This window comes from Vipera berus (genome assembly GCF_964194415.1).
Source record: "Vipera berus genome assembly, chromosome: 2".
NCBI lineage: Eukaryota > Metazoa > Chordata > Lepidosauria > Squamata > Viperidae > Vipera > Vipera berus.
The window spans coordinates 159,996,085-160,010,309 of NC_138203.1; the positions used below are offsets into that span (position 1 = coordinate 159,996,085).

The 14,225-nt window shown below is 45.7% G+C and overlaps 1 protein-coding gene across 1 annotated transcript in view; it reads right to left on the minus strand.

Annotated features, from left to right (window-relative positions):
* Positions 1-10,059, minus strand: part of SDK2 (sidekick cell adhesion molecule 2) — a gene marked incomplete at both ends in the record, with an annotated part of 415,888 nt that extends 405,829 nt beyond the window's left edge. Inside the window, one exon of the mRNA XM_081321147.1 lies at positions 9,978-10,059. Within this exon, the coding sequence (XP_081177273.1) occupies positions 9,978-10,059 (82 nt within the window). The remainder of the gene's footprint in view (positions 1-9,977) is intronic.
* Between the last annotated feature and the right edge of the window lie 4,166 nt (positions 10,060-14,225).

Consider the following 14,225-nt stretch of genomic DNA (forward strand, 5'->3'; position numbering starts at 1 on the left):
GGAATTGGGTTGCTAGATTATTTGCAAATTTGCCTGAAAGAATTATGAATACTAAATACAGTAGCAATTGTTTCTTCCGAGTAAATTACTCAAAAATTGGGCTGCACGTTTATTTGAATGACAGCAAGCACATATTTGTACACGTAAATCTGTGTAAGAGTTTTTGGTTATACAAACAGTTGCAGGATTTGGATGTTATGCCTGGGGCTTGTAGATGAGCTAGAACTGATTCCTGCAATACATATCCGGTAGGATGGGAATGAAGCCCAACATATCTGGAGAATTCCAGGCTGGAGAAAACTGTACTAAACTATATTCACATGATACACGATGCTTGAATGACGCATCAACTTGAGGGCTACATTTTAGTTTATCCTGTTGTGGTAACCAACCTACGTGATTAGTTTATTATGGCTTGGTGGTGCTGCAAATTCCCCAGTTTGGGGTGACCCACAAATGCAGCCTTCATCATGCCCTTCATTTGAGCTCCCGTGCCCATATTTTGTCTACTCACTTTTTGGAACTACATCTTGCCATTTAACACCAATGTGGAACTGAGCAACCCAACTTCATAAAATATAGTTTGAATATGAATCGTTTGAAACTAACCACAATTAACCACACTTTGGACATCACAGAAAACTGGAGTTAAGCCAAAATGTGATAGAAGCTCCTGAACACATTTTCAAGGCCAAAATATAAATGGACAGCAGTGAAAGTCAGGCAGTTTTCAGACTCACTGAACAATGAGCTGTTGCTCCCCAGATTTAAGACTACAATACTGTAAAGAATGCTTGGCTATTGGCTATCTTGCCTGGAACTAAACAAGATTCAGTCCAAAGCCCCTGAAGAGCAACAGGTTGTGCGTTTCTACCTTGTTAGTGGTTTCCCATTTATTTATTTCGCAATTGGCATATCATAGATGGTTTCCCGTCATTGAATTTCTCGTTGGAAGCTGTCTTATTCTGGCCCTATGAAAGCAGTTAAAACTTGAGCTTTGAACGTCTGCCTCTCTCTTGCTTTTCTTTTTCTTTCTCTTTCTCTCTCTCTCTCTCTCTCTCTCCCTCTCTCTTCCACCACCTCCATTCTAGTTCTGCCTCTCTTTGGAAAAGCAAGTAGGAAAACTCCCAAGAACAGCACACTCTGAAACAAGCACAACAAAGGTTCTGTGCGGTCTGAAATGTTACTGATAGATAAGGAGTGGGTGAAAAAAATGTCAAAAAGGTAAGATTTATTTCTTAGAGGAATGAATAGGAGCGAAACAAGCAAAAGTTTTCTTGGCACTAGAGAAACTTCAGAATGGCCTTGGGTAAGGCACTCTGAAGTCAAGACAAAAAAGAACTTTCAACCTACCGCATTTCCCATCTGTTGTCCTACATTTATTACTTTGGGGAGGAAGAGAGTTCAATGAAGCAGTTACAGTTGCAAACCAGCTTCAGGCAGTCGAAAGCATCTCATGGCACCTTCAGTAGAAGGAAACTCTGATTTTAAAACTAAAACGAAACAAAAACCAAAAGACACTCCAATAATTTCAAGCCATGCCATATCAGTCAGGGCTGATAAATATAGACTTTTTAGTTTTAGTTTTACCCCTGGCTGGAGGAGAAACCAGAGCATCTCTGAGAGCAATAGCCCCTGCAAAGGGAATTTCCTGCCACGCAAGCTACTGAAGAACTAGAGGTGAACCCTTTCAGTTATACTTTCAATTACAGACATTGAGAGAGGAATTGGGTAGTCAGTTTTACAGCTTTGCAGAGAGTTGTCTGGACTCTCCTTTGAGAGAGCAACCGCCGTCTCAGATCACCGGTTGAACAAGCCATTCAAAAAAGAAAATGGCTACCGAAGCCAATCTCTTGCAGTCAGGGAGAGGCCCAGAGGCCAGGAGGGAACTCCACAGATGACTGCTCCAGAAAGCAGCACCTCAGGATTCCTTGCCCATGAACTCTAGACTGCCTGTATGGAAGGTCTGCTGCTGGCATGTCATTGCATGCTAGATTAGGGATCCCCAAGCCCTGGCCCATGGCATGCCAGAAACCGGTCCACGCAAACAAGCGAAGCCCCATCTGCGGGATTCAGGCAGTACATGAAACCACGCCCTCTCCGGTCCTTGGGAAAAACTCACTCCATTGAACCGGTCCCTGATGTCCGAAAGGTTGGGGGCCTCTGTGCTAGATCACCTAAAGCCAACCTTAGCCTGCCTCAGCAACAGGCTGGTTGGTGATGAAACTGGGGCTGCTTAGTGAGGATGTGCCTTCAACAAACATTACCTGGGCAGCTTCACGTTGCAGCAATCAGTAAGTCACACTTACAGAAATTGGAGAATATATATTTGACTACACTGTGATTTATTGGACATGTATTTCAAAGCTATCTAGAGATCACTGCAATATTGTATATTTAATTATTTTTGAATCTCTGGATTTCACAATCGTTGTCAGGCACTTTGAAGCAACCCTGATTAGGTCATGCATCAGTCTCATTAATGGTAAATTTTATTTCTTCAAGCTGTAAAATGGGAACTGAACAATTTCCACCTGACTATGTTATTAATAGGAAGGAGAATCAACTCTACCCAGGGAAAAAAAATATTTTATCAACATTGGTTCAAAGGAAAAGTAGGATATTTTCAGTTGTCTTTGATTTGCTCAAACCTTTCGGTCTATTTAGTTCAGGAATATCTATCTAATTGGTAGCCGTTTTCTATAACTTCATTTTTTTCTACAATTTCAAACACCTATTTTAGATGTCAGGGACTTCCTTCCTTCCTTCCTTCCTTCCTTCCTTCCTTCCTTCCTTCCTTCCTTCCTTCTCCTTCCTTCCTTCCTTCCTTCCTTCCTTCCTTCCTTCCTTCCTTCCTTCCTTCCTTCCTTCCTTCCTTCCTTCCTTCCTTCCTTTGGAATACAAAATCAGTATAGATTCAACAAAAACCATCCTTAAACATAATGCCCATAATAATTATAAACAGATTAAAAACAATTAATAATCAAAATTTGAAAATACAAACTTACAGTATTGTTAATAATGAAAATGAAATTATAATCAAATCAAACACCAAATAAAATAAAGCAAATCAATTTAAGGAAATTCAAGGTAAAGTAAGGACAGCAATATTAAACTACTGTCCAAAAACTCTTCAAAGGCATTCCATCGTTAGTAGCTTCCAGAAGATTAGAAGGGATGGAACAAGGTTTAATTCCAAGTAAATGCCATTCTACAAGTTTGGAGGATTGACTGAAAAAAAATGCCTCCTAGCTTTCATTTCTTCATGAAAGTAGAATATTCTTCTTCCAGACAGAATGTATTGGATGCCCTATTTGGGTAGTAGTAGGTGTTAGTATGGATACTTAGGAAACAATCCATATACAACAGGACATCAAAGGTCAAACCCAGCACTTTGAATTATATCTAGAAACCAGTAAGTGCAAAGCAAACCCATGTAAGTGCAAACCCATGTAAGGGCAAAGCATAGGTGTAATGTGCTCCTGGTAAATACCAGTAGTTTACATCCGTTATAATTCCCAGGTGGTTTTCAGACTGATCCATGCACTTTTACTGAGTACAGTACTGTTATAGTTTTATTCACAAGGAATAGGGACATCAGTTTGCAAGAGCCCTGTTCTCTAAATAGGGGCTGCGCTAGCCAAAGTGGGCAAAAGCTCTCCAGCCCATGACCTTCAATTACCTATCGAATGATTCAGGAGAACTCCTGACTCACAGGCTTTCCCCCTCCGGATTAGCACCACTCTATTGAGACACAACTTGGCAATAGTCTGAAAACCTCAACAGACACATAACAACTCCATATGGCTTAGATTTAATTTCTACCTCTCATTGCATCTAGGCTCATACAGACTCCAAAAACCAGGACAAGAGTTCTATTCCATCTCTAGCATGGTCTGGAGTTGTGATATGTAACTGGGATATATAACTAGGTATCACTGCATATTGACAATATTACATCTCAGGCTGATGGATGACCTCTGCCAGTGATTTTACATAGATGTTCAACAAATGGGAAAGGACTGGTCTATGGAAGACTGAGGGAAAAATCTCCTTAGTGCCTCTTTGCAGGTCTAATGCAATCATCCCCTCTTCCAAATAAGAAAAGATAATCTCCCAGAACCAGCCCTATTACCTCACCTTGTTCTCTGAAGGAGCTAATGAGCCAAGAACACAGATGGCGGAAATCAGCTAGAGTGCTGATTTCCTGTCCTCTTTATCAGAATGCATAGACCCTAAAGCAGACATGTCAAACACAAGGCCCGGGGAGCCGGATCCGGCCCGCAAAGTGGTTTCATGTGGCCCACGAAGCCATCCTGGAAACAGTGAGGGAACGGCCCCCACTGCCTTGGCCCTGGCCCAGAGACCCTCCTTCTGCCAGAGACCCTCAGATCTGTCCCACTCCTGCCCAGGCCCCCATAGGCACCCTTGATGCGAACGATGTAGAGCTGGCCACGCCCACCCAGTAGGCCATACACACTCTAGCCACGCCCACCCAGTAGGCCACGCCCACCCTGGCCATGCCCACCCGGCCCCCTGAGGGCAACCGCAATGCTGATGCGGCCCTCAATGAAATTGAGTTTGGCACCCCTGCCCTAAAGAATCCCAGATAACATGGCTAAATATTCGTCAGTCAACCCACTGGACTCTGTCCAGAAGGAGTCAACATTTTGATGAATTTGAGTGCCTTTGTTTGCAAAATGCTACAACGTAGTTTAATAGCCAGACAGGACTCAGGTGACAACACCCACTTCCCCAACAGAATAAGAGAAGAGAAATATTTATTAAATTGATATGCTGCCCATCTCGTCTAGAGGTGACTCTGGGTGGCTTACAAACATTAAAACCAATAAATATTAAAAGGGATAAAATAAATAATAATTTATCGTTAAAATAAGGGGGGAGGAAGCACAAAGAACACGGGGAGAGATTGGATCTTCTCTTAATCTGATACCACCTCTAGAGTGATATACTTTGCCTCCCTTACTGCCAAAATGCAGGCCTAAATCCTGGCTAATACCCATGGCTTGGTAAGATTCATTTTTCTGGGTTGTACGTGGGATATTGAGGATAAAAAGTTTTACTCTCCTCCATGGAAACTTTCCTATCATATTTGTAACACTGTGAATGTACCATATCTACACCTTTAGATGTTTATTTATATGCTTAGATAAATATAGTTGGTGGACTAGCATGGCATAAGGAACATAATAAATATGCTATACTAAGACTATTTGTCTGCTTAGTTCAATAGTTTCTTATGATTGTAGCCCTCCAAAATCTCAGGCAGAACCCCCTTCCACCCTCATTTTCTTCCAACTGTTATTTTATTAAATTGGAGATGTACTGACATGAAGGCTTGTTGAACGTCTGAAAACAATGATCATATTTTCTTCAGTTTCCTTCTGAAGGTCAACCTATTAAATCAGCAGGTAAAGCTGTTCATAACTTGGAGATAAATATTATCACCTGCTATTTTCTACAGGTCAAACTAATATTAACACATAGGAAATTGACCAGTAGAAACCAAAGTTGGTTCTTCTGCTGTCAAATGATAACATGTCCTTTAGAACTCTGGTGACATTATTGAATTAACAGTACTAGATGTGAAACATTGTGTTAATTCTTATTTTGGCATCTGCACTCCAAAATATCCTAAAGATACTGGACAGAGCTGGCTAGGCATTTGAAAACTACGTATTTTCTGGCATTATTTTGCAAGGCAAAATGAGGAGCCAGATTGTTGGGGGCAATATGCTGACTCTGTAAATTGCTTAGAGAAGGCTGTAAAGCACTATGAAGTGGTAAAGGTAAAGGTTCCCCCGCACATGCATGCTAGTCGTTTCCAACTCTAGGGGCCGGTGCTCATCTCCGTTTCAAAGCCGAAGAGCCAGCGCCTTGTCCGAGGACGTCTCCGTGGTCATGTGGCCGGCATGACTAGACGCCAAAGGTGCACGGAACGCTGTTATCTTCCCACCGTAGTGGTCCCTATTTTTCTACTTGAATTTTTATGTGCTTTCGAACTGCTAGGTTGGCAGAAGCTGGGACGAGTAACAGGCGCTCACTCTGTTACGCGGCACTCGGGATTCGACCCGCCAAACTGCCGATCTTCTGATCGACAAGCTCAGCGTCCTAACCTACTGAGCCACCGTGTCCCTTTATGAAGTGGTATATACATCTTAAGTGCTATTGCTAAAATGGGATCTTTTCCCCAGAAGTCAGAGGGATGCAAGTTATTAAGGAATAGGGGAAATGTGAATAGTACAATTATGATTGCTGGTCCCTTTCTCTGTGAATGTATAGCAAATATGGCTAGAGTTATAATATTCTTATAGAACTATTCTTCATTCACAACACATATAAATGATACAAATACTACAAAGGTAAGAGGATATCTCCAAACAGCTGCAGAAGAGAAAGTCTTTTGCATCCCTAAAGTATGCCACAAAATAAAAGCATTCCTTCCTCCATCTTCTCCTCTTGCCATTTCACATCATATGATGTTTCCAAGAGGCTTCATTGACTGGCACAACCAAATCAATGGTCTCTGCTTAGAGAGGGAGTCTATTTATGTATCTCATTCAGATAACAGAGGTAGCTGAAAATAGTCTGCATGGAGCATTCCAGAGGCAATTAGCTTATCAGTAGGTCCTGAGGTAGTTTGTGGCATTTGCCAACTCATGGGCTGTCATGGAAGGATAGCCTACAAACGAACGACCTTTTCTCAGTGACATACTTTATTTGACTCACACTTCGGATAACAAGGCTCCAGCCAGCAATATGGAGAAGAAAAATGGATAGAAGGGTATCAAATACAGTGTTTGGTGATTTGGGAGAGGAGGATTTTAGCAATTAATATTTGAATTTACGTGACCTTCCCCAGGACGTGGCTGCAAACATCCGAGGAGCCTTAGATAGCAGCAAAATGCAGAAAAATCCAACAGCCATCTAGTGGCGGTCCAGATTTTTGAAGCCTAGACCTGGTAACCCTGCCAAAGATCTTAAATGATTGTTTGCTGGAAGAGGTATTCTATATCATCTCAGAGTCCACTGGGGTGGGTAGCTACATTAAATTTATATATTTATATAATAAAGAAACAGATTTTAGTAAAGCAGCAAAATACAATCATTCAGTGCAATAAAAACTGCACCTGGGTTAAAAATCCAATCATGTATTTTCATTCATTGAGATTTCTGCCATTCTCCTTATCCACATTCTTTTTTTTTCTTTTCCTTTGCCAAATCGAGGAACAGGAAAGAAGTTGTGTATCATATTCCAACCATCTTTTGTAACAATTTTTCCAGGCTTTGCAGTAAGGAGCCTCAGAAACACATTCATCACGTTGGGTCCTGGAAGAGCTGGCGTTATCCTCCCTTGTTCCAAACTCTCTTGTGGTCTTGAAGAGCAAGCAGTGCCAGCTTCCCTGAGTCCAAACAGACCCGTCCTCCTGCCTTGTGACTGTAAATCTACTCATGGCTTTATTGTTATCTTGACAGGTCAAGAGAGAGAAAACGAGGAGTGAGGAAGGTGTTTGGATGAGATATATAAATGCACATTGTAAAACCTGCTCGAGTTATTTAAAGTGAATATTTGAATAATTAACCAAATATTGAATCAACCCAAAGGGGGGGGAAGGGAGGGGGGAGCAAGGAGACCTCAAGAAAGTCCTAAGAACACCAAGGATTTCATACTGTAAAAGGAGAAGATAAGAGAAAAAGTGTGCTTATAGGAATTGGCCATAAGTCAATCCAATCTTTATTGTGGCCATAGTCAAGAAAAAAATATGAAATTTAACTCCATAAAGTAGCCAACCTAATTTCCGATTCATAGTGGATACCAAGAATATAATATTTAATAAATTATTATTTTTTAAACCTCTGCCTTATTTTTTTCCCTCTCCTTCTCTCTTCCCCCACCCCTCAAACAATCTTCCTTTTTTCTTTTGCAGGACATCAAACAACACACACACCCCTTACCTTTTGCAAGTCACCCTACCCTTTAAAAGATCTTTTAACAAGTGGATTTTTAAGAGAGAGAGAGAGAGAGAGAGAGAGAGAGAGAGAGAGAGAGAGAGAGAGAGAGAGAGAGAGAGAGAGAGAGAGAAGACGATCCCCTCTCCACATACTTGTTTGGCAACCTCTCTTCCCCCCTTCCTTGCCCCCCCCCCCGGCACCTCAACCAAAAAAAGCTGGGAAATAATCAGAGTTGTGGTTCTCAAGGGCTCCGGAGAGCACCGGCTTGAGGGTACAATATCGGTGGCCATGAAACCCTGGCGCTCTCAAGAGAGAAGGGGACGGGGGGAGAAGAGAAGGTGGCAGGTCTCGGTTTCTCCAGCCCCGCCCGCCGGAATGCCTCCGAATGAGAGAGCGAGCCTCTGTTTTGGCTCCTCCAGCCAAATCCGCCAGGCGCCTCACTCCAAGCCGAACGTGAAGCGGAGGACGCGGGAGGAGGAGGAGGAGGAGGAGACGGCGGCTGGGGAGAGACCGAAGCCTGGAGGCGCAACGACGCTCCTCGGGCGAGCCCCCTACTTCGCCCCCCCCCCGTCCCCGGGCTGCTTTTAGAGCCCGGCCCACCTGTAAGCGGCGTCTGAAATGCATTTCTCTCCAGGCAACGCACTGAGGGAGAAAAAGAGGTCAACCTCCCTCCCTCCCGCCTTTTTCAGCACCTCGCCGTCGCCAGCTTTATTTTTGGCGAGAGACCGCGCGTCTGGAGGAGATTCCCATCTCTCTGAGGGGAAAACCAACGTTTCTTCGGGAGGGACAGGAACGGGTCTTTTTCTCTGCCAAGCTCTCTTCCACACATCTCTAAAGGGCTGCCCCCCCCCGCACGTGTTGCATTCTGTACCCCGGGAAGTTCTCGGTATCCCAGGGCAGCCGGCTTCGTAGTATGACACTCACTCTTCTCACACACGCGCTCCCCAGCACGTAAGCACACCAACCAAGGCAACGGATCCCTCAGAAAAAGCCGCCGCGGAAGCCTTTTGGCTGCTCGCATAGGAAAAGCCGCCGAGTTTCTTCCGAGGCAGAGACGGCTCGGGCTTTTAAGAAAAATGCCTTCCGCCCCGGGGATACTACAGCTTTTAGCTTAGCCGAATTCTTCTTCGCCCTCCGAAATTGCGCAGCCCAATCCTGTATATATTGGTGGAAAACAAACAACTCGCTTTCACACTTACTCGGATTAAGTCTTCCGCACCTCACTGTGAGCTTTGCATTGCGTTTGATTCTAATCGAGATACCATCCAACAACAGATTTTAGATTTCTTTTTGTCGTCATGAGCCGAGGGCTATCTTGTTTCATCTTTTGGTAAACTCGAATACCAGTTATTTTCAAGTAGGTTTAGATCCGCTATACACGCACACGCACACGCACACAAATACACACTGTGCATTGCCCTTTCTAGTCTACTGCCCCTCTCCCTTTAAAGATCTTTTAAAATCTTCCTTAAATGTCTGGAGTCTGCCTCTGTCCTCGCCCCCCCCCTCTCTCTCTTCCACACTTTGTTTTGATCTCTTGATTACTTTTGAAAAAACGTTTCATTCCTGCAAATCATCAGGCATGAAACTTCCCCACGACTCCTTGTTCTCTCTCCACTCGTAACAAATCACCGGCGCTTCCCCACCACCTCCGTCAAAACACTGATCGAACCAAATGGAGGGGGAGGGGAAAAGGCGCCTTAAGTTCCCAGGTCCTCACGATCTCTTTTATCCACCTCGCCCCCTCCATTAACCAATCACAAACTTAAGGGGAGGGGGGGGAGAAGAGAAATCGATCAAGTTCATCACGCTTAACTCCTTAGAAAAAAGTCAAATGCATTTCCCCCATCCGAAGTATTGCAGGTATCGCGCCTGTTGCCATCCAGCAGCTCCCGGCAACTTAGGCCCCCTCGGTGTTGCCCACCCACATGCCACCCACCGGAACTACAAAGACAAAAACGGTCTGTTAGAGACTCCGCGACCAGACATCCCCCTCGAATTACCTTGGCCTTTGACCGAAGAGATGCCCAGAAGAGCAAAGAGCGCGCCACACAGTATCCTTCCGCAGCTGCCAATCCCGGCCATGGTTTCCCAGAGGCGGAGCAAGGCTGAGGATGGAAGAGAACTTCTGGAGTTTGGGGAAGGTCTTGTGAAAGATCTGTCCACCTATAATCCCGTGTTTCGCTCCTGCTGCCTTCCAAAACGGGCCGGAAGATTTTGCGACGGGGGTAGCCAGCTTCCGCCCTCTCACTTTTACTGCCTTCTCGGTCAGACCGCCCTGGACACTCGCTCGATTCCCAAGAAGGCTCAAGAGATATCGGGGAGAGAGGGTGATTTAATCCTGGTCACCTCACTTGGCCGATGAATTCTTCCCCCAAAGTCTGAGGACGAATGGGAGGCTGCGACATCGGTCAACCACCCCCCATCGCCATCCTGCCAAAGGACTTGGTCGAAAAGGAGAAAGGAGAAAACGATCCTGCACTGCGGGGCAGAATCGGCAGCAGCAGCCGCGGAGAAGGAGAAGGAGGAGACGGAGCCGCCGCCGCCGCCGCCGCGTCCGTGGGATCGCAGAAGCTCAACAGGGTGGGTCAATAGGGGAGACGGAAGGGAGAAGTCTGAGAGGAAATATTCAGAGGTCCGGGCTCCTCAAAACATACTCGGAGGCTTCGGGAAGGAGAGCCGTGTGGAGCGAGCGAGTAGCGGCGACGAGAGATCCACCGTCACACCTACCCAATCCCAGAGGGAGGAGCGAAGTTTTCTCTCGGCGAGCGCCGCAGCTGGCGTTCAGGGCCGAACGAAAAGTTTTGGGGAGGGGGAATCCGGTCTGGGGGCTTTCTCCCCTCCCCGAGTCCTCCTCAACTCGTCTCCCGAGCGATTCTCATGATGGCGGGAGGCAGCGGGCTACCTCGCTCTCGCCTCTCTCCAACATCCCGAAGGCGAGCCAGCGGGGGTTTGGAGGACAGCCGCCGGGCGCCTCTCTCCAAGGGGTAGGGCTCCGGCTTGCTTCTCCGGCGGGCGCGCTTCGCTTGCTACCCTCCCGCTCCTGGCTCGGCAGCGGAGTGAGCCAGGATCAGCAGAGCCAGGAGCGGCGGCGGCGGCAACCTCAGCCAGGGATAGGCGGAGAAAGAGAGAGGCCGGCATTGCCACCTAGTGGCCCACGCCGGCAACAGCGCCCGACGAGCGCTCCGCGAAGGCAGAGACGCTGGTCCGGTGTGCCGTCGGGCTCAGCTGCGCGGTTGTTATGGGGAGCGTCGATACGTGTCCCCGAGTCCGCACGAACCTGTACGAACGACCCCGCCCCACCCACCGCTATCCCTTCGGAAAAGCTTCCAGTTCCTGCAGGTTTTGTATTTGAGTTGGGTCCCATTGCGTCCTGCCGTGGGGATTTTGGGAAAGTCCGAGGCTGGTAGCCACCGGGGGCTAAGTTTTGTGTTGTTGTTAGTTGCGAAGTCGTGTCCGACCCATCGCGACCCTATGGACAATGTTCCTCCAGGCCTTCCTGTCCTCTACCATCTTCTGGAGTCCATTTAAGCTCACGCCTACTGCTTCAGTGACTCCATCCAGCCACCTCATTCTCTGTCATCCCCTTCTTCTCCTTCTTCTCTTGCCCTCAATCTTTCCCAGCATTTGGCTCTTCTCCAGTGAGTCCTTCCTTCTCATTAGGTGGTCAAAGTATTTGAGTTTTAGACTCAGGATCTGGCCTTCTAAAGAGCAGTCAGGGTTGAGCTCCTCTAGGACTGACCGGTTTGATCGCCTTGCAGTCTTCTCCAGCACCATAGTTCAAAGGCTTCAATTCTTTGGCGCTCAGCCTTTCTTATGGTCCAGCTTTCACTGCCATACATTGCAACTGGGAAGACCATAGCCTTGACTATACGCACTTTTGTTGACAGGGTGATGTCTCTGCTTTTTAGTGTGCTGTCTAGATTTGCCATGGCTTTCCTCCCCAGGAGCAAGCAACTTTTAATTTCTTGGCTACAGTCCCCATCTGCAGTGATCTTGGAGCCCAGGAAAATACAATCTGTCACTACCTCCATTTCTTCCCCATCTATTTGCCAGGAATTGAGAGGGCCGGATGCCATGATCTTGGTTTTCTTACTGTTTAGTTTCAACCCAACTTTTGCACTCTCCTTCTTCACTCGCAACAAGAGGCTCTTTAATTCCTCTTCACTTTCTGCCATTAGAGTGGTATCATCTGCATTTTTGTATAGATATATAAAACTGAGGTGACTGTTTTATGCAAGTAGTCCAGGTCTCCATACGTTTTTCTCTCCCCCCCATCCCATATCAAACTAAATAAAAAATAATATTCTAAATGGAGGCACTTTCTGAGTTTGGTTGTTTGCTTGCAGATATTTTTCATTACAAGTAGTTCTCAAATTTAGGACCAGCTGCTTAGTGATCATTTGAAGTTACAGGAACACAAAAAAAGATACTTATGACTGGGATGCAAAGTTCTAATGGCTGCCACACCACCTTGCAGTCACACATTGCAATTTGGATGCTCAGTGACCAGCTTGTATTTATGGCCATTTGCAACATTGTGGGGTCACATGTCTATAATATATGACTTGTTTTTTTTGGTGGAAACCACATTTAGTTCTGATTTCCAGCAAAAAACCACCCATTGCAGACAATGGTTTTGCTTAACAAACATGGCATTTGCTTAACAATTTCCTGAACAACCGCTGCAAAAAATTGTAAAATCAGGTTGGTCACATGATAACCCATTTAATGACCAACACAACTTATAACTATAATTCCAGGCTTAGTTATGGTCATAAGTTGAGGATTACCTGAACCAGACTAGGCAACATTACTGGGGGGAGGTGTTTGTCCCTGTTTATATGACATACGCTGCCCTGCCAGTTTTGGTAGGGATGTGGTTTCCTCCTTAGTAATTCCTTGGTTATGGTATTATTTCTACCTGATTGTTTGGTATTAATCTCTGCTTATCTGTATGTGGGTCTGTAGAAGAAGAAGTGTTCTGTCCTTTTAATTTCCTTCTTTGTCAATGTGGTGTAATTCTATGTATCTATTGTTGGCCATCAATAGACACATCAGTCATTATTAGTCACATACAATAGAGATAAAATACGTACATTGCATAGAGAATGCAAAAGAACATATTGAGATAAACTATATGGATCAGCCATCAAACGGAGTAAATCCCACACTCACTAGCACTTCAAATCCATGTCATAAGTCCTCTTCCTGAGTCCATTGTTAATTTCAGTCACAATCAGTCATAAACTGAGGACTACCTATATCTCACAATTCCCTCATAGTTGCCCTTTTGGTTATAATCAAGCTTGTTCTTGCCAATAAACCTCAGTTTCCATTCTCACATGCTCATTTACTGTCCTTCCCTCTGCTTTGGGAGGAAGAAGAGTCAATCACAAGGAGATATTGTTTTTAAAAGCTCTGTTTAGTTACTTTAAATTATAAACTCTCTGCTTCTGTCAGGAAGGAAGGAAGGAAGGAAGGAAGGAAGGAAGGAAGGAAGGAAGGAAGGAAGGAAGGAAGGAAGGAAGGAAGGACAAATATGGTTTTAATGAGATAGTCTAATAATAAGAGTTTTTCCTACTGTGCCCACCATCCTCAAGAGATGTGTTATCTGCTATTCTACTGTGAGACTTCTTTTAGACCAGACATGTCAAACACAAGGCCTGGGGGCCGGATGCGGCCCGCAGAGTGGTTTCATGTGGCCCATGAACCCATCCTGGAAACAGTGAGGGAACGGCCCCCACTGCCTTGGCCCTGGCCCAGGCTGGCCAGAAGCCAATGTACAATTTCGTGGTGGCCATCTATGCTGAAATGCATTCACTCTTAGCTCCACAAGGCCGTCTGGAGGGTCCAGCCCCTGCTGCATCGGCCCCGCCCACTGGGTGCACACTGGGGAGGTATCACCCTTTGTGAGGAATGAAGAAAGGCACCATTGCCTGGAAGTGGCCAGCACATGGCCCTCCCTACTTCGAACAGGCTAGGGGCTGGGAAGCATTGCACTTCTCTTTAGATTCATGCCACCCAGCTCAGCCTCACCACACTGTGAGGAGAGCACTCTGCTCCCTGCCAAAACCGGGCAGCACTGTGCAGGTAACATCAACTCTCATGCTGCTCATGGCATCCCCTCCCCCAGAGCCCACCAAGACGGATATGTGAAGTAGGCGAGGGCCATGTGCTGGCTACTTCCAGGCAATGGTGAATTTCTTCATTCCTCATGAATGATGCCACTTCCCCAGCTGCGTTTCTTG